This window comes from Mandrillus leucophaeus, unplaced genomic scaffold, assembly GCF_000951045.1.
Source record: "Mandrillus leucophaeus isolate KB7577 unplaced genomic scaffold, Mleu.le_1.0 Scaffold850, whole genome shotgun sequence".
In the NCBI taxonomy this organism is placed as follows: Eukaryota; Metazoa; Chordata; class Mammalia; order Primates; family Cercopithecidae; genus Mandrillus; species Mandrillus leucophaeus.
In genome coordinates this window covers 466,507-486,487 of record NW_012109253.1, presented here as the reverse complement: position 1 = coordinate 486,487, position 19,981 = coordinate 466,507, and the positions used below count along the sequence as shown (strand labels likewise).

Here is a 19,981-nt window from a genome sequence, read left to right as displayed (position 1 = left end):
TTGACAAAAATAGGTAATATGCTAGATTTGACCTGCAGACTGTAGTTTGTTGACCCCTGTTCTAAACAACTATTTCTAGAACCAACAGAGACGTGTGATTATATTGCTTGAGTCTCATCAGGACCGCGTTTGGCTGCTCTATCTCTAATTCCTCTTGCCAGTCCTTCTTAGTCTCTGTCATAGGCTTCTCCTCCTAAGTTTGAAATGTGCTTCTCAAGGCCCTCTTATCTCCTTACTCTATTATACTCTTTCTAAGCCATGATTTCAGCTAATGACAATTTGCCAATGACTAAGAAATATCTATCTTTATTCAGTCTTTTATCCAGAACCCAAGGCTTTTGTATTTCCTGTTGGATGTCTTGCCAGCACCCTATGTGAACATAGGTGCACTTTTGTGCCAGTTGTTAACCTATAGCCTTGCAACTCCAAATCTGCTCTTCTATACTCAGCCCTGTGATAAATATGGCTAGGACTCTGCAATTCCATTTCTTTTTTTGTCAACTGTTAGATTCTATCATCAGAGGGCATTAGAGGAGAAAGAAGGGAATTGCTTCTTCTTTGCTTCTTGTTTACTTCTGTCTGCTTTAGGGTTCCTGGGAGTATCTCATCAACAAACCTTCAATCAGAAACATACTTTCTTTTCTGCAGTAGCAGCCAAATTTAGTTTTTACAAAAGTTGCAAACTACATCCATTACTACCCACCTCCCCATCACTTCCCACAGCTCCGGTGGGTTAGTGGTCCCTCCTTGGAGGTTTGGGTCCCAGCCCTTCAGGACTCCAACCTCAGGGACACCATTACCTGCTGAGCGGCACCTTCTAGTGGGGGGTCTAGGTTTTGGCATAGCAGGGTCCTTGCTCTAAGTTTCTAAGTTTTAGCCATTCCAACTTCTCTTTGATTACCCAGCCCTAAGACATGGTAGTTGCTTTCTTTAATGGTTTTCTTTGTGATGACTTAGTGTTCTCCTTTCCTTCTTCAGTTACCTAATTAACAACTTCATAAATTAGTTAACCATTCTTTATATTAAATTTCCATTCATATATCTGGCATGGTTTCTTTCTCCCAACTGAACTCTAAAGGCATTTATATTCTTGGCCAAAAGCTGCTCCTATGACAGTATCTTCTTCTTTAGTAAATGGCACCAGCAAACCTTTCCCTATCCCTGCTCAATTGCTGAAGCAAGTATCTAGGCATCATTCTTAACCATTTCTATTCTCTCAACTCCCAGATCCCATCAGTTGAACAAGGCCTATAGATGTGGCTTCCTGAATATTTCTTAGGTCCATCTGCTTCTTTTCTTCTCTGTGTCCACAACCCTAAACCAAGACGTCAGCATATCTCACCGGGATTATGATCCCTACTTTATCACTGACGTCCCTGCATTTCTACAGCCCCTCAATCTCTTCTCCCCACCACAGCCCTAAAGATGTCCTAAAAACATTTTCTAGTTAAATGTACTCTAAAACTATCCAAACTTCATTTAGAAGTCCTTCTGTAATTTCTCTTGCCTCTGCACTTCATTTTGAAATATCTTATTTACTTTTTGGTTAGTTTTGAATGTGCCATTCTTTTTTTAAAAAAACACTTTTGGTACAAAGTGATCCCTCTGTTTAGAAATACCCCCTTTTACCTGGAAAACCACTACACATTCTTTAAACAGTGTGTAAATATCATTTTCTTAGAGACAGTGTTTCTGACCACCTAGACAAGGCTATTCTGCCATTTATTTCCATAGATCATTGAACATCCCCTTTATTCCGTAATATTCAGTTAGCCCATAAGTAGCTTTGTGGATTATAAGGACCATACAGGCAAGGGCTGTGCCTGTCTTGCTGAGCACAATATTCCCAATATCTAACTTTTTTTTTCCGGCATGGTAGATACCTATTCAACACATATTTGCTGACAGTCAATTTCTGGTTTTTTGTCCATACAGTGGACTCTTGAGCAACATGGGTTTGAAATGTGTAGGTCCATTTATAGGTATATTTTCTTCTGCCTTTGCTACTCCTGAGACAGCAAGACCAATCACCTCCTCAGTCAATTCGACATGAAGACAACAAGGGTGAAGACCTCGACTTCCACTGAATGAATAGTAAATATATTTTCTCTTCATTATGATTGTCTTAATAATATTTTCTTTTTTTCTAGGTTACATTATTGTAATACAGTATATAATACATATATACAATACAATATGTGTGAATCAACTCTTCATGTTATCATAAGGCTTTCAGTCAATAGTAGGCTATTGGTAGTTAAGTTTTTAGGGAGCCAAAAGCTAAATGTAGATTTTTGTGCTCCTAACCACCATGTTGTTCAAGGGTCAACTGTATATCACAGGGCCTCTGAGTTCATTACAAAAGACACGTGTTTCCTCAGATGCTCCAGAATCCCTTAGAGTTGGCTTTTAAACTGAAGGTTCTTTTGTTTGTTTCACATCTCCTGATGCCAGTCTCTGCTGGTGGGTTCTTACAATGATGGGAGGAAGATGAATGGGGAGTTGATCAATCAGAACTTACTACTTTGAGCTTGACTGGAGACCCAAGATTACTAACTTTCACATTTTCAGAGGGTCCTATTGTGTCACACAAGTCTCCTGAGTACTTGGGTCCAGGTGCATCTCGGCACTTCCTGAATTTAAACCCCAGTAGCCAACGATGGGATGTTCTCTATTTCTAACAACCAGTATGTTACTCTTTTACAACAAACATCAACGTGCTAGTTTCTTTGTAGTTCCCTGAAAAGTAGTCATTATTCCTCAAGTGAAAAAAGTGGAAATATAGTTGGGGAGTGGACTAAAACACTGATGAAAGGGCTTTAAAGAATTACAAAACCGAGAACGAAGGCGCAGATAATGAAAATAGAATATGAAAATGAGCATGATAATGAAGAAAAATCATGAAAGCATATGAACACAGTCTGTTGGAAAAGAAGCAGATTAAATAAATCCATATTTGATTTTGGTCACACTTCCACGGAGAGAGCTGCATTTATTTTTAAAAAGAAAAACAAAAAACAGCCCAAAGAACTTGGATTTCTTTTTATCCTCCAAACAGATTTGACCCAAGATGGACATTTTCCTTGAGAATAATAGATCTTTTTCCTTCAGCTCAAAGTTTTACCTTTTGGATTGTATTCCACACACGTTCATTATCGTTTCTTCTTCCTTCAAGGGTGTCCATAGCATCTGCCATTAGTGACTGCAGCTGTGGCACCAAGATAAAAATTATCAGTGTGGAATTCACACAGAAGTAACTTCTCTAAATACACAGATTAAAACCTAATTAAAAAATCATTTGTACGCTGATGATTTTATTACTCATCTTTCCTACAATGAATATTGCCACCTCATCTTTGCTTGTCATTGCTGAATATTATTGCAGATATAAAATACTGAAACAATGAAAAGATTCTTCTTGAAAATTTGTAGAAAACATATAGGTTTTAATGTAGTAAGTGTTGATGTTTTGTGAAAACCAGATTTGGGTTGTAAAGAATGAAGGCAGTAGTTAATTCTCTCGGGAAACGGCATGTAGTACATGAATGCGTTTTAGCGTTTTCTCCTGAGGCTAATGTATCATAGTTCTAGGCATCATGCAAAAGCTCACCAGAGGACAATACTACAGTTGTGCCATTTTATTGCCTCTTAAAGAATCTAGCTCATTTAACTTCTTTTACTATTCTTTTCTTTGTTAAAATTTTAAAAGAGCCAAGTTTTTAAAAATTTTTAGGTCCCATTCAAAGGTTTTAAACATTCTAACCTTTGTCCCAAACAGGCACCTACTGTACTCTAATGTGAAACGATCCTGTACGCATGGTCCATAGGTGACCACAAAAATGAAATGAAGTTATATCAAGCCGTGTGATAGTCAAAGGTTAAAAAAAGTTCTCAAAAAATACCAGTTCAGTTCACTATGGCATCAAACAGTATGGACCCTTAGATAATCTTTCTTTGGTTTAGATATTGCAGAGTGTAAGCAGGAAGAGAGAGAATTGAGTCACTCAAAAATCTTCTATTAAGCAGTCACTGTTTAGATAGCAGCATACAGGGTATTACTAGGATTAATTCTCTTTGTAAGTTGCAAAGTAAAATCTATTATTGAAGGTCATGAAACCTTATAAGATACATACTTTTTTAATATTTGGCATACAGATATACGTCCATATATATTTCAATTTTTTTCTGCTGGGCATATAAGTACAAGAATATCCAATGAACTTTCATTTTCTAAGGTTTCAAATAGAGAAAAATTACACTTTAGAAAGGCATGTCAATAATGCTACTTTGAGGCTCCTTTGTGTATATTTTGAAAACTAAGTATTTCCAGTAAAAAAACAAAAACAAAACAAAACGAAAAAGCCATAGATGTGTGATTAAGAAGACTTAAGTGCAGAGAATTCCCCTGTATTTTTCATTTAAATCTTGAATGTGCTTTTCAGGAAGACAGGATCAACATTTTGCCGGCTTCTTAAATTAACATTTTCTTTGCTTCCTCTTATCTCTGAGAAGCATTAATCATGTAAAATTGGCCATAATATGCACTTTGAAAGCTCTATACTTACTATACTTCTGAGTGCATTATGAATGGCAGGATAAACACTTAGCCTTTTAGAAAGTATTCTTTTGTACGCAAACATAAAGGTTTAGAAAGTATCATTGCCAGTTTTGACTTGGTAATTCCTTGATTCATAGACTTATTTCATAGTTTTCATCTTTAGTATGCATAGTTTTATTATTTGGCTAGTCATACAACTTTGTATGCTTACTCTGAATATCAGTATTTATTTAACATGCTTTTAGCTGGTTTAGATGAACGTTATAAATGTTGGCAGCTCATTTCTTGATTAAATCTTAAAAAGCTCACAGAGGGAGGGTTTCTTTAGTTATCTGAAAATTACAGGTAATCAGTTTGGGCTGTTCTTATCATTACTATGTGAATTCAATTCGGAGCTATAATTAGTTTCAGCTACTCTCAATTAAAGCTTCACAGTAAAGGGCCTTTCCCTACAACACACTAGGAGCTCCATATGGAGTAAATTTTACCTTTCCTTGAATGGGCAACACACTGTTCAGTAAACTGTTTTTCAAATGATGTGCTACCATTTCTGATATTAATTATGGTTATAATATGCATATCTATCTGAAGATTATTTCTGTGAGAATCCCTTCTACTAGCTTTTGCCTGGGTCTGTGTGTGGCTAAAGTGTCTGGTTTTCTGAATTAACTTGTCAATTCAGTTAAAGAAAAAACCATCTATGTTGACTAGCTACATTTTCCTTTCAAATAAACAACTTTTGTTGATTTATCTAAAGGTACTAGTGTTGGCACTGCCAATTATCTATTTTAACCCTAGAAGTGATTGAGAAAACTCTAAAGATGATTTTGTAGGGTCATTTTTCTATACAATAATTACTCTTTTGTCCTCTCACTTTTTCATAAAAGAGAATCATGTATCAATATATCTTGGAGCTTATTAATCTCATTTTACCAAAAACCAGAAGCCTGACACACAATGTAAATAACCAGCCCCTTTCTATGTTTCTACACATCACAACGTTTTTGCTGTAATAATGGGAGCTAGTTAATGTGAGCAAATAAAAACCAGACACACACCTTCCTACAGTTTTCAGTTTTGTCATGAGAATGCTTCAGGAGGGTTGGGGAGTTTGCCCTCAGACTACATTTATTGCCACAGTTTTTTTTTTTATTTCCAGACTGTATCACTTTTCTGTTGGTGCTGGGCCTATGAAACCCTTAAACAAAGAAAAATACTTACCAATTCTGCCTCCTGTTGACTGATGTCCCGTAGGTAGGGAATGGTTGCTAGCTCTGCCATTGCTTGATTAATGACCTGGGATTGCTCCTTTACTCTCTGCAGCTGGCTGAGGAGGCCGGCATATTGCAACTTCTCCATCACACCTGAGGATGCAGGAAAACTCCCCTAGTCTCAAAGTAAAAGAAATGTTTTAGAATAAAACCACAGAAATAGACCTCTCCCCAGGGATGGAAGTCAGGGCTTGTGATAATGTATTTACATCTTTTGAAACAATGGAATCTAGTAGAAATACATGTTTCCTTCTATCATTTTACAGTATTGTCTTATACCCCTTTTCTAGTAGGTAAATATACATAAAAGGGAGTCCTTTGGAGATGTGTTGAGACTGATTTGCTGATTGTCTTGCATTAGGAGTTAGGCTGAGGGGAAAAGAGGGGACTGAATTTGAATCTGCACTTCACTCACCCAGGAGTGATCCCAGACAGCTGTGTCTGCCTAGAAGGGGCGACTTTATCTATATCACCAAAGCATCATAAGAGCTAAGAGTTGCCTACTATCTTGTTTATCTGAAAGAAATTTTTTTAATGCAGGTCGAATCTTGACAAATGTTGTATAAGTTGAATTCTGTTTACCCCAATAGCTTACATGAAAACTCTAGCTCTGCTTTTATCTCCAGTTCTTACTGGATAGCCTTGCACAGTCTCTTCTTCTTGTTGACTAGCTTTCCTCTGTCTACTAGGACCATGTCAACAACTAACATGTTCCATCTTGACACAGACTACTGTGTACCTTTGTAAGGACTGCCAACTCCCATGCATCTATTGGCATTTTGGGCTTTCTTAAGATGAGGCACATTTAGAAAAAAGTGGCCCAACAACGTGCGTGTTACTGCCATGCACAAAAGAGAGATGTTACCATCTTTAAAAACGTTTAATACAAATTGTAATGCTTGATAGGAGAGACAAAGTTAGTCATGAAATTCTTAAGTTTATCTTTGAGAAAAAGTACTTTTGACATGGGGGTATATAAGGGTTAACATAAAAGCCTTGAGATTCTGCTGCATTTGGAGGGTGATGAGAAATGGGAATTCAAAAGAGGACTTAGTTTGGCAATTGCATTGTACATCCTGGTCCTCAGAAGAGAAGCATCCAAGTGCCCCTTTGTAGCAGGGGCCCCCTGGACTGCCTACACCAGAATCACTACGTTTGCTTGTGGACTTTGGCAGTTAGCAAAGTGAGTGCTGGGCTTCACCCAATCATGATCTCTTGTTATGTGGCCCTAGAAATACGAATTTCAGCTAGGTGCCTCCCCAGATACTCAAATATCTCAAGCAGAAGTTTGAGACAAACCACCACCTTAAAGTTTAGTATCTGAGTAAAGACTATTTTGGTTTGCGCATGCTTATGAAACATAATTTCTTCCAGAAATCAGAGAAGGCAGACATATAATTTCACTTTCTTAAGAGAATCTCCTCTAAGGAGAAAAACTGCTAGAAACTAATATTACTGAAGTTCAACTTAAAATTCTTTTTGAAAGGCCATACTCATATTCTGATTGACAGCAGCCTTTGGAAGTTGACATTTTTCTAGAATCTTGGAAATAAATAAAGACTGGGCACCATCGTGCTGTATCTGCTTTATTTGTCCCTAACACCTATACATGCTGTTCAATGAATGTTTTCTTACTCACAGTAATTTGTTCTTTCTGATTAATCATTTATCTGAAAATCCATAAACCTATAAGATTGATGACTGCAAGTGGTAGATTTGGGGTTCCTTCCTGAATTGATGAAAAACCTAGCCTACCCATTCAGTTTAAACATGTAGCTACACAATGGCATTCTGTCAAATAGAGGAAAGCAAGTTGGAGGAGAAACGGTTTTCATTCTGAAGAAAAATTGCTTTCTTTGTCCTTCTTTAAAATAAACAATGGGGCTAGTTGCAGGGAAGTGGTGTAGTGATTCAACTCTAAAGAGCAGAAACAACTGCAGGGTGCTCAGGAACATAATCTATCAGTGTAATTTCCCAAAACATCAGGAAAATAAACATAGTGGAAGGCAACAGTTTTAGCCTGATTGTTGGATGTATAACAAAACAGGAAGTGCTCTATTTGAATAAGAAAACAGGGAAAGAATACAGTTGACTGCTAATAGTCACCCCTCCTCCTGAAGCCAAATGCAGTTTTGGTTATCAGGAAACTGTAGATTAATATTTTACCTATCCAAGATAGGGGTTTTTGAAAGACAAAGTGAAAAAGAAAGAAAATTGCTATCTAGTGTGGCAGAAATGTTTTAATGCTGTTGCTTTAAGGAAATAAAGAACATAATAAAAAATAGAAATTAACTGAAATATCTAATGCTAACAAAGACTAAATCTAAAGGCAGGTATCCCTTCCAGTGAGACTTCAGGAATGATCAAAGGGCTCCTGAGCTGCTGGAGAGAGTGTAATAAAGTGGCCACGATTGAAGCTAAAACCTCACACAGGTACAATGAGGGCTAGGTGATAGCGAGTTCAAGTGAAGGCTTAATAGCAGTCACAAATAAATATCTGGCAAATAAGTGGCACTATATAATACTGCTGAAAAGCAGAGTCCTAGTATTTGGAATGTATTTCCGTTTGGCATAAGATATAGAAACATTGATTGCAAAAAAGGGGTAGGAAGCACTTATTATTGTTCATTTCAAATATGCATATGTAAACATTTTTTATGCTTCACTTGGAAGAAATTAAAAGTAAAATTAATGAGGTATTAAAAACATGGTTAGTTAGGTCATTTTTTGGCAAGTCATCCTGTGAAGGCGGCTTCATGCATGGCAAGAGATTTGATTATTTTAACTCTTTAACATTTAGCCCAGGAAGCACAGTACGTAAGGTCTGAAACTGACAGCAGCCAATAAAGTTAATGAATGGAAAAGTATAGTGCCATCCAGTAGCATGTGAAATAATTAGGACAAAAATCTAGAGAATGAAAAATACCATAGCAGCGGGGCTGCTGGCTGAATGAGGTTGATGTTCAGTGGGATTAGAAGTCACCAGGAAGGTTGTATCATATTGCAGATTATAACTCTTAAAATGCTGAAATCATCCTTGTTTGGCCATGTATTGTGTACCTAGTAGACTAATCTACAAAGATAAGGAAACTAGGGTCAGAAGTGTAAAGAGAATCATTGTCTGACACATAGAAACCTCCCTGAGACCAGGAAAGGTCTTTACCAACTGTATCCACCACCTCATAGCAAGAGTTGAAAATTCATGTTTTCTAGGAAGCTTTTTATAATTAATTTTTGGTCTAATTTGTACATTATATGTTCATTTTAATTTTTTTTATTCTTTCTTTTTTTTTTTTTGAGGCAGAGTCTTGCTCTGTTGCACAGGCTGGAGTGCAGTGGTGTGATCTCGGCCCACTGCAGACTCCGCCTCCCAGGTTCAAGCAATTCTCTTGCTTCAGCCTCCTGAGTAGCTGGGACTACAGGTGTGCACCACCACATCTGACTATTTTTGTGTGTGTTTGCATGTGTGTTTTTAATAGAGACGCAGTTTTGCCATGTTGGTCAGGCTGGTCTCGAATTCTTGGCCGCATGTGATACACCCACCTTGGCCTCCCAAAGTGCTGGGATTACAGGCGTGAGCCACTGCACCTGGCCTATATGTTCGTTTTTTTTAAAAGTTGAATTCAGCTATGGAATCATTCCTATGTTGTGTGTACGCATGTTTTGCCTGTGGCAAGGATCATAGTTTTAAATCAAAGAGATATAATATGATTTAGTAAAAGAATATTGGCACGATATTCTGAAGCTCTGATTTTGAGCCCTAGCTGTGTGAACTTGAATATATCACTCCTCTGAGCCACAGTTTCCTCACTGGTAAAATGAAGGTGACACAATGTCACCAAGTTGTAAGGGTCAAATTAAAGAATGTGCAGGAAAAATACTTTTTAAATTGTAGAGCACTATGCACGTGCTTCTCCTAAACCATAGTTCCAAAGTGGTAATTTCTGCATGCAGTCAGCACCTGGTTAATGACCAGGACTGCTCTGTATTTTAAAAAAGATATGTTTGAGTAAGGAAAACTTCTTGACTATCAAATATTTCAAGAGTTTGGAAGCGAGAGTATTTTGTTAGCTTTAGAAGAAAATTTTACTCACTTTATATTTAAAATGCTTTGGTTGAGAGTAAGTTGCTAAACTATCTCTTTATATGTAATTTGTGGAGAATAAATACATGTATCTTTTAGTTTAATGGAGAAAAATTAAAAATTAGAGCAGCTAAAAGTATTCCCTATGATATTATAATTCAGTGTATTATTGCCAAGTTAACTTTTTTCTAATTAGATATTAGGTAGGTATTATAAACCTAATATTTACAAGGTGACTAAATATTCAATATGTTTAGGGAATAGATCATGAGAATTCTTGGCATTGTCTAAGTATTGTTTAGAAAGCTACATATTTATCATTATTTATGTGACAGTATAAATGTGATAATACTTAAACATTGTGTAACTGATTCTGGTCATGGTATTATGTCAAGAACTAGTATCATCTTTTAGGTCTCCTGCTGTTAGGAATGCTGAAGTTTTAATGCATTGTATTTTCATATTCCAAGTCCATTTTCATTAAAAAACATTGTCCAAATGAATTAAACATCTCTGAACATATATGGTATGAGGCAAAGTATATTTCCTAGCCATTAGTTCCACTTTTTTTTTGTTGTTGTTGCATTGTGAGGAGAATGGAGTCTCACTATGTTGTCCAGGCAGGTCTTGAATTTCTGGGCTCAAGCTGTCCTTCCACTTCTGCCTCCCTAAGTGCTGGGATTACAGCATTTTTTCCTAGCCATTAGACCTTGATGGAAATGTGGCATTCTACTAGGGTAAAGAGTTGTCTGTTTGAAACAGACAACAGAAATGTAAACTAAAGCCTTAGTCACCAGTGTTAAGGATGACTGACAAATCTAAAATTCTTTAAGATAAATTTATTGCCCAAGACACTGGTCACTCACTGTCTTCTAATGGAAGTGTCTTGGGTATTGGCTGTGTTCCACCAAGACATGTGAGGCTGCTTGTCACATGAGCATGTCAACAAGACTGCAGTCCTGAGTCCAGTTCATGGCTGGAAATGGCATCTCAAATCCTGCCTGAGTGAAGGGATCTGAGCAAATCACTGATCAAAGCAAAGTAAGCTAAGGAAAAAAGAATCCAAATTCACAGAACACGAATGGAATCTTCGTATGAGAAGAAAAATAGGTAACTTCAAACTACACAGCTTGTATAAAGAAAAAAAGATCTGTAAAACAGTTTCTTTGTCAAAGCAACCTACAACCAATACAAATAATTAAAACTAAAATTCTTAATACTTGACAAAGTGCTTCAAGAACATGGATTTATACAGTTATGGTTCACAACAACCCTGTGAAGTGGGCCTGGCAGTTACCAGCCTATTTTATAAATGAGAAAAAAGTAGATCAGAGGTTAAGTGACTTGCCCTAGGGTTACATGGCCAGAGCATGGCTTTGGGCAGAAGTCTTTGTCTACATGTATTACAAACTAGGGTAACAAACAATGACAATTCAATGCCTAAATATTCAAGTGAATGTCATTTGATATCTGACAAGAAAGAAATAACACCTTGAAGGGTCTTAAAAACACTACTGAGGGCTGCTTGGGTTACAGTTAATGGTACCATGTAGGAATAATTTCTAGTCACCAATTCATTATTTGCTTCATTAAGCTAGGTTACCTTTGCAGGCAATTTTGTCAATCCTCCTTTATGAAGCTGTTGCTGGGCAAATAATAAGAAACCTAATACCTGATATTTAGATATATTTGTGATCCCTAGGCACTTTCAGGCTTGCCTACTTCAATTTCATTAAAACTTTTTGAAACAATCTTCCGAAAACTGTTATTTCCCTTAAAAGTGAACATAGGAAAGTACATGAAATTCTTCACAGTCAGCAAAGTGGTACTGAGACTCAATATGAGAAGACTGAGTTATTAATCAGATGTTAAGAATCTCATTAATTATGGTTTTAAAGTCTCCTTTATAGGCACATAAAAGATACCTGTCTAAACAAATTTCCAAATGGCCAGGATACTCTTTAAAAGGTGATAAGAAAATGAGTTAAGAACGTTGAAAAAGTGCATAATGCTTAGTTAGGCCCAGCCTATGTTCACACAGTGAGATCTGAGCTGGCAACAGATGATGTGGTCAGTTTTCTGATAAGTGAGAAGGTAAGGCAGGCATTGCTTCAAAGAACCAGGCCTGGCCAGGCATGGTGGCTTATGGCTGTAATCCCAGCACTTTTTGAGGCCAAGGCAGGTGGATCACTTGAGGCCAGGAGTTCAAGACCAGCCTGGCCAACATGGCGAAATGCTGTCTCTACTAAAAATACAAAAGATTAGCCAGGCTGGTGGTGCACACTGTAATCCCAGCTACTCGGGAGACTGAGGCAGGAGAAGCATTTGAATTTGAATCAACCTCCACCCTGGAGGTGGAGGTTACAATCAGCCAAGACCGCACCACTCTACTCCAACCCGTTTGACAGAGCGAGACTGTCTCAAACAAACAAACAAACAAAAAAACCAAAACCCAAAAAACTAAAAACTAAAAAACAAAGGGCTAGGCCACAGGCAGATCACATTCACAGCACCCGACACACTGGCTCTGCTAGGCTAGCCATGCATGAGTGAGATGAAATAATGCTACACGGTGATGGTTCTGGTTAGCAAAGCTTTCCCTGCTTGCACGGGCCTGATGATGAGGGTAATGATGTGTGTGGGTTTTTAGGATGGTGTTTTGTTATGGCAGCCTGAACTGCTTAGAGATAGATAGATTTCTTATTAACAGAAATATAGGGGAGACAATTGAAACATGGTTGTGGAGAAGGGGTAGCTTTGTGGTAGGAATATCAGTAAAAATGTGCTTTTGTATTTGTAATGCATGGAATTGCAAATCATGCAAATAGATTAGGTGTTTTATAGCTTTTCCAAAATGCTGAATAATGTTACTGAGCAGATAAACTGCTGAACAGATGTTAAGTAGCTGTTTGTGATGACACCCTTGGTTCCCCTTATAAGGTAAGAACATCAAATCAATGATGTAACACAAAAGAGGGAACAGGAAGGAAATTCTTTAAAATTTCCAACTTACAAGCCTTTTGAAAAATATTAAAAGAGGAGAAATCTGCAGCCTTTATAGCCTGTTAATGAGAAGCTCTCTTTATATACTTTCAGTACAATGGCTTAAATTTTGTAAAATAGCAGTGTAATTCAGGTCTTATTTTGGACTCTTTAAGACTGAAAAGTAGAAAAGGCATATTTTTCCTGGATCATAGAAAGAGATTAGATAATTTACCTTATGGCTGTATAAAGATCAATTGCCAATGTTTAGAGAAGCATCCAATTCATCAGTGTGGTACAAAGGCACTATCTTGAAAAGCTCTGAATTCTTGTGTAGGTAATGAGATGGTTATATGCAATAGCTCAATAAGTGAAATAGAGAAAACATTGTGCTTGCTAAAATTTTCTTATTGATTTGAAATGACAAATTCACTGCAATGTTGAATTAGATATCAGGAAGGCATAAAGAAAAGGTTCTTTAAAGAGACACTACTCTAATAAGTGCTTGAAATTGCAAAGTGTAGCATTATACTATATTTTAGAAGAAAAGAAATAAAATCATTAGCTAAAATTTGCTTGTTTTTGCAAATGAGAGTTACTATGAACGTTTTCAAAATCCCCTAACACTTGCACTGTTTGCCATGTAAGCCTTATATATACTTCTAGAATTCTCTAATATTTGTACATTGGACAAATATAAAAGACTCATATACCTACATTCAATTGAGTGCTTCTAATAAAATCCAATATTGGCAAGATTCGCTTCCCCATTGTCTCCATTTGTCTCACTGTATCTTCTCTGGTCAGACCGAAAGGTGTTTTATGCTCTAAAAATTGTAACAATAAACTTTTATACTATTTTCTCCAGACTTCCATTTCAAAATGTTTTCTTTAGCAAGCTATACACGGATATCTCAATATTAATAGATACGAAATCTTTAGTATAGAAACTAGTCCCATCCCTAGACCATATGTATAACAAAGAAAGATCTATGGGGAGAAAGGCAGAGGAGACGCTGCCCTTTAGAAACTATCATTAATCTCTTTTGTTGTGTTTCTTGATTGAGAGATCTAAGAGACAGCCTATAATGATTCACCGATCTCTTCAGAGTCTGTTTTTCCTGAGTTGTGAAAAAATGCGTCATAAATGTGTCTGATTCTTGTCTTGTTCCTCCTAGGTATTATTCAAGTGTGCAGATCCATTGACTTTGAATGTAGCTCGAAGTTCAGATAAGCCTCAGAGGATACAGTGCCAGACAAAACACACATTCTTAATTATGTGGTTAGAGCTGCAGGAATAAATTGAACCTGGTCATGAATTCAGCCCATAAGTTTGAGATTTCAACTCCATGTGAATATTTTCTTGATTTTTGAAAGTTTCAACTCGGATTACTGAACACCATTTAACTGTGATACTCTCCAGGAGATCTAAACTCTTGGCTAATTACATAAGAAAAGAGGGGAACTGACATTAATACAACAATAGATAATACAAGTAATTTAAGATTGTCATTGGCTATATTTTTGATTTCATATAGCAGTTTCATTGCATAATTTTCTTCTACCTCTGCTAATTGATAATGATGAAAACTAGTATTCTTTAAGTGCTGTATGATTAGTCATTGATGATAGAGGTGGGTGGGGTAAGATGATTAGATGATTAGAGTCAGGGGGTGGGCATTCCAGGACTGTGTGTATTCTTGGGGGAAAGATTTCCTGGAACCAGAATTCCAAGTATTGTTAACTAACCCACAGAGAAGATTAGAAGGAGTTAATTTTAACTCAAACATTTTTTGGGGCCCAAAACTCATCACAGGTCCTACTACATGCTAGACCTTGTAGGTTCAGATGATTTACCTGTGAATATCGGCAGCTTCCTGCTTGATATTTTTTCCAAAAATTTTCCATCTTCTTTGTTTTTGAACCCAAGAGTCAAGAGGTATTGTTGGGGAGGAAAAGATGACCAGTCAACTGTTTGAGGCAACATGTGGAGTGTCTGAAGATCTGAAATATGACAGAAAAAGAACTAAGAGGCTTTGTTATGGTTTTAATATGTTTAGGGTTCCCCCCCCCCAGATTTCAGGAATTGTACACGGAAAAAATGAAAACTATAAACATGAAAGGTATGAAGTAAAATTATATGTATCAAAAGGTCAAATAGATAACATGTCAAAATCATATTTCATTATACTTTTCTTACTAATCTAAGCATACACAAAGTATAACAATAAAATATGGCTAGATCACATGGTCATCTTTCCTCATCTTCAGAATAACAGACATTCAGGACCAGCTCACATGCTTATTAGTTTTTAGCTGTGACTATTTACAAGAGACTTTGATTTTTCTTTTTCTCTCTTTTTTTTTTTTTAGACAGAGTCTTGCTCTTGTCGCCCAGGCTGGAGTGTAATGGTGTGATTTTGGCTCACTGCAACCTCTACCTCCCAGGTTCAAGCGATTCTCCTGCTTCAGCCTCCTGAGTAGCTGGGATTACAGGTGCCCGCCACCACGCCCAGCTAATTTTTGTATTTTTAGTAGAGATGGGGTTCCACCATGTTGGCCAGGCTGGTCTCAAACTTCTGACCTCAGGTGATCTACCCGCCTCAGTCTCCCAAAGTGCTGGGATTACAGGCGTGAGCCACTGAGCTCGGATGAGAATTTGATTTTTCTCTTCCTAGCTTAAGATATATTTAAAAAAAAAAAAAGAAAGAGAAAAATTACAAGTGAGAATTAAAATATAAAGCTAATTAATTTAGTTACCATCCTTCATATAGCCATAGGAAGAAACTTAAAATGATAAATGCACTGACTACTGTAATTAGACTTGGAAATAATTCGTGTCATGAAAATGGTTCTAAAACAGATTCAATTCTTAATGACCATAAGAGCTAATGTTTACTGAGTACTTATTTTCTATTCGCCCCTGTTCTAAGAGTTTTGTGTGCACTGTTCTTTCAATTCCACGTAATAACTTCACAAGGTTGGTGCTGTTGTCCTCACTTTATGAATAAGAGGTTGAGGGACACACACGGGAAGTAACTTGCCCAAGAGCACAGCTCCAAAGTGGGCAAAGCCGGATTCACAACCAGGTAGTCTGACTCCAGACACCACAGGCACAGCCACTGCACCCTTCTTCGAGATTGCTTTGCACTAGGTTACTTTTGGGGTAGGGATAAAAGCCCACCTTACAGATGATAAGATTGGTGCTTCAAGAGGTTACAAACATGCCCAAGATCATGAATTTAGCAAACAGAGGGACCAGAATCGAAAGCCAAAGTACAAAGGCTAACCTCTTGGGGGCCTGGAGGCAAGATTCACTTAATTCATTTCCATTTTGAGTAACAAGGCTTTGGTTTATTAAAATAGATTTCTCAAATGAAGGATGGTGAACAGAGAGGTTTAATAAGCCCTCTTTGTTTAACACTACCAGAAAGGGGAAAAGGCAAAATCCCAAATATCATTGAATGATGGTTTAAAGGTAAAATTTTAATGTAGACTCAGAACTCAAATGGTAATGGTTCAAATATAGCCTTCACTATTTGTCTGTAATACTTCTTTTAAAAATAAGATAGTACACCGCGAGTGTGTTTTTTAACACCATCCCCCTTTTTAAGCCACAGAACCTTTTGTCCAAACTAAAATTTTCTGACAAGCCCAAATATTAAAAGCCAACAAAAAGTAGGGACATTCTGTTTGAATCCTGGCACACTGATCACCCACCCTCACTACTGTACTCTGTTCTATACCCTACTCACAGACGCCACCTCGAGCTTCTCCACAGAACCTGCGTTTTTCAAAACACGGTTTGGAAAACACTGCAGTAAGTTATTTGTCACAGTTTGGTTAAGTAAACAGTGTGTGTCTGTCAAATTGAGAGTTAAAATATATGCTGATTATTGAAATAATTAAAATATCACACAATGCCTTTTAAACACAAACATAGAGCAAAAACATATTAATGAACCCAAACAAGCGTTAGTTTTTCTTTGGTGACTTAGGATGAAGGTCACCCCTTAGTGTTAATGAAGGCTAATATTCATCTGGTGCTTCTTCTGTGCCACACACATTATCAGGGTTATCTTTTTCAATCATGGAGTGGGGAGCAGGGCATATTATCAGGCCCACCTTACAGATGATAAAGCTGGAGCTTCCAAGATTACAAAGTTGCCCAAGATCACACACTGAGCATAAGGACCAGAATTGAAAATCAGGCAGCTGGATGCCAAAGTACAAAGGCTTACCACTCAAAACTATCCTTGTGATAGTCTGGGGTCATAGTTATAAAAAATCGATCTGAAACATTCTATAGGAAGGCCAGTAAATGCTCTCTATCTAGAAAAGTATAGCAAATGCTCAAGAGTTCCCAAACTAACAGAGTGACTTTTAGGCATCTTAACATACAGATTGCAAGTATTAGATGCTGCTGCTTCTTTTTTTTTTTTTTTGAGATGGAGTCTTGCTCTGTCTACTCAGGCTGGAGTGCAGTGGCGCTATCTCGGCTCACTGCAAACTCTGCCTCCCGGGTTCAAGCAATTCTCCTGCCTCTGCCTCCCGAGTAGCTGGGATTACAGGCACCCGCCACCACACCCAGCTAATTTTGTATTGGTGTGGTGGGGTGTGTATTGGTTTTGAGATGGGGTTTCTCCAAGTTGGTCAAGATGGTCTTGAACTCCCGACCTCAGGTGATCCACCCACCTCAGCCTCCCAGTGTTGGGATTATAGGCGTGAGCCACTGTACCCAGCCTTAGATGCTTCTTTAGTTGGTGGTTGTGTTACAAAATGGCTCTTTTTAAAAGGATGGCTCATTTTTATAAACAAGGTAAAATGTGATTTCTGCTTTTCAATTTCAAAAGTGCAGGAAGTTTCTTTGCTTTTGAAATCTGCAGCTGATCATCACAGACACGCCTCTCTTTGCAAGCGAATACTATTTTGTTGAAATATTAGCAGGGGCACAGCTTACTAGTTTTACTGAAGTTTCCAATAACTGGATTGTATGAAAAGGCAGCTGAGTAACCTCGAGATTTGGCATTTTCTGGTGCCACATTATTGCCAAAACCAGCCTGATGTTTGAGGACTCGCTTATGTAGATAGATAGCCTAAAGACTTTGAGTGGTTTACCTCTTCTTGTCCTTAAATATTTGATAGATAAAGAGGAGACCAATACTAATATTGGCAGTGATTGGACGGAATAGAAACTAATGTTAGTCCTATACTATGGCTAATTTATTATAAAACATGCTTGCAAAAATGTAAATATTCTCTGTTCCTTCTGATCCTATATGCTTCATCCTGTGAGTATTTGACCCATTATTAACTTACAGTTGAAGTTTTAAAATGTAAGAGGCTCCTATATACATAAGGTTAAATTTAGAAAAAAAATGTTTTTCAAGTATCATTCTTTTACCATTTGTATGCAGGGTAAATTGCTGTTGTATGAACATTTAGCCTAACAGGTGGTCTATGACCCCAAATGACAACACACTTACCAGATGTTGAATCTCATGTAACATTAATTTGAGTGCTAATTGTTCTCAATTTTGTGCTTATAAACCTCTACCTATGTCCAAAAAGCTCTGTGCCTCTGATGGATATAACAGTTAACCAGATTATATTACCCTTCTGTAGGAAAGTAGAATTGATTAAAAAAATATCTTCTTTGCTCCTGTCATGTCGAAAGAAACTTGGGAGAAACAGATCTTTTAATGTATTCCTTTACAATTTATCCCAATTGGAGATGAAATTTATATGACTATGACTGAATTTATTATTTAAAAAATCAGTTTGCGTGTGTGAACAGCTCCAAATTTTTACCATCAGCAAAGTGGATGCTTTAAAAAATAATATCAAAGATAGATTATGCAGATTAAATTTCTCACAGAAATATAATCCTTCAATTTCTTTTCCCCCCAGATGAAAGATGTCAAACTTTCACTGAAAGAGGTAAACAGTTTTCCCTTCTTCAGAAACATCTTATTGTACTACGGAAGGCTGAAATTGACCACCTTGCAAGTCCTCAAGCTATTCTGGCTTCTTGACTTTTTGGTATTATTGTCCCCTCCTTAAAAATCATCTTCCTGGAGTTCAGCAGTAGTCTCTCTCTCTCTCTTTCTCTCTCTGACATACTCACACACACACACAGACACATGTTCCCCTTTCTCCTCCTGCCTTCTCATTCAGTGCTCCTCACAGCTGTCCCCAGCTCACTGATATTCTCTTCATACATACACCCTTGGGAATATCGCTAGTCTTGTGTCTTTGGCTACTATTTTTAACCAAAAAATTGAACATCAAAGCTACAGTCGCAGCTGGAAATTTCCGCCAAATTCCAACATGGCATTTCCAGATACCTACTGGGACATTGCTATTTGCTCATAACTCCAAAAGTTAGTTAAAATAGAGCAAATATGTTCTTCCAAAGTGATTTTCATAATCTCTACTTCTATTTTCCTTTTTCTTTCACCAGCCTGTTATGAGGATAGCCATTACTCACCCAATTATTCTGCTTAAAAATTTGAAGCCATTGTTGACTTTTCTTTTCTCTTACTCCCCATTTAGTGAGTCTCTCAAAAACTAATTAAACCTGCATATTGCAATACATCCCATATCAGCCTGTTTCTTTGCATTATCATTGCTATTGTCTTGGTCAAATTTCTCATCACATAACATCTGTATTATTGAAGAGTTTCCCCACCAGTCTCACTGCTACTAGTGTTGTTTCATGCCAATACATCGCTACGTCACCACTCGATGAGTATTTTTGATACATCACCTGCCTTTTTCACTGTCACATCCTCCCTCAGGAACTCTGGGGACTTTTCCTTTCCTGGTATTCAAGGCTCTCACCAGTGTGCATCTACTTCACAATCTATCCATTATTCTTACATTTTCTCTAGTATCAACCTTTATAACCAGCTCAGCTCTGCTGATTTCACTGCCTGTGCTTATCTGGCCTCTGAAATTTGCTTGTGATTTCACACTCAGAAACAACTACCTAGTCTCCTCATTTTTTCTTTATTCTATCTATCACTGTCCTTCCAGATATGTCTAAGTCTCATCTAGCTCATAAAGGGTTTCCTGAATATTACA

The 19,981-nt window shown here is 37.3% G+C and overlaps 1 protein-coding gene across 1 annotated transcript in view; it reads right to left on the bottom strand.

Annotated features, from left to right (window-relative positions):
• SPATA16 (spermatogenesis associated 16) overlaps positions 1-19,981 on the bottom strand; it is a 254,565-nt gene that overhangs the window by 20,936 nt on the left and 213,648 nt on the right. The window contains exons 7-10 of the mRNA XM_011968612.1: positions 14,753-14,899; positions 13,613-13,722; positions 5,780-5,944; positions 3,125-3,208 (exon numbers count right to left, since the gene is read on the bottom strand). Coding sequence (XP_011824002.1) covers positions 3,125-3,208; positions 5,780-5,944; positions 13,613-13,722; positions 14,753-14,899 — 506 coding nt within the window. The remainder of the gene's footprint in view (positions 1-3,124; positions 3,209-5,779; positions 5,945-13,612; positions 13,723-14,752; positions 14,900-19,981) is intronic.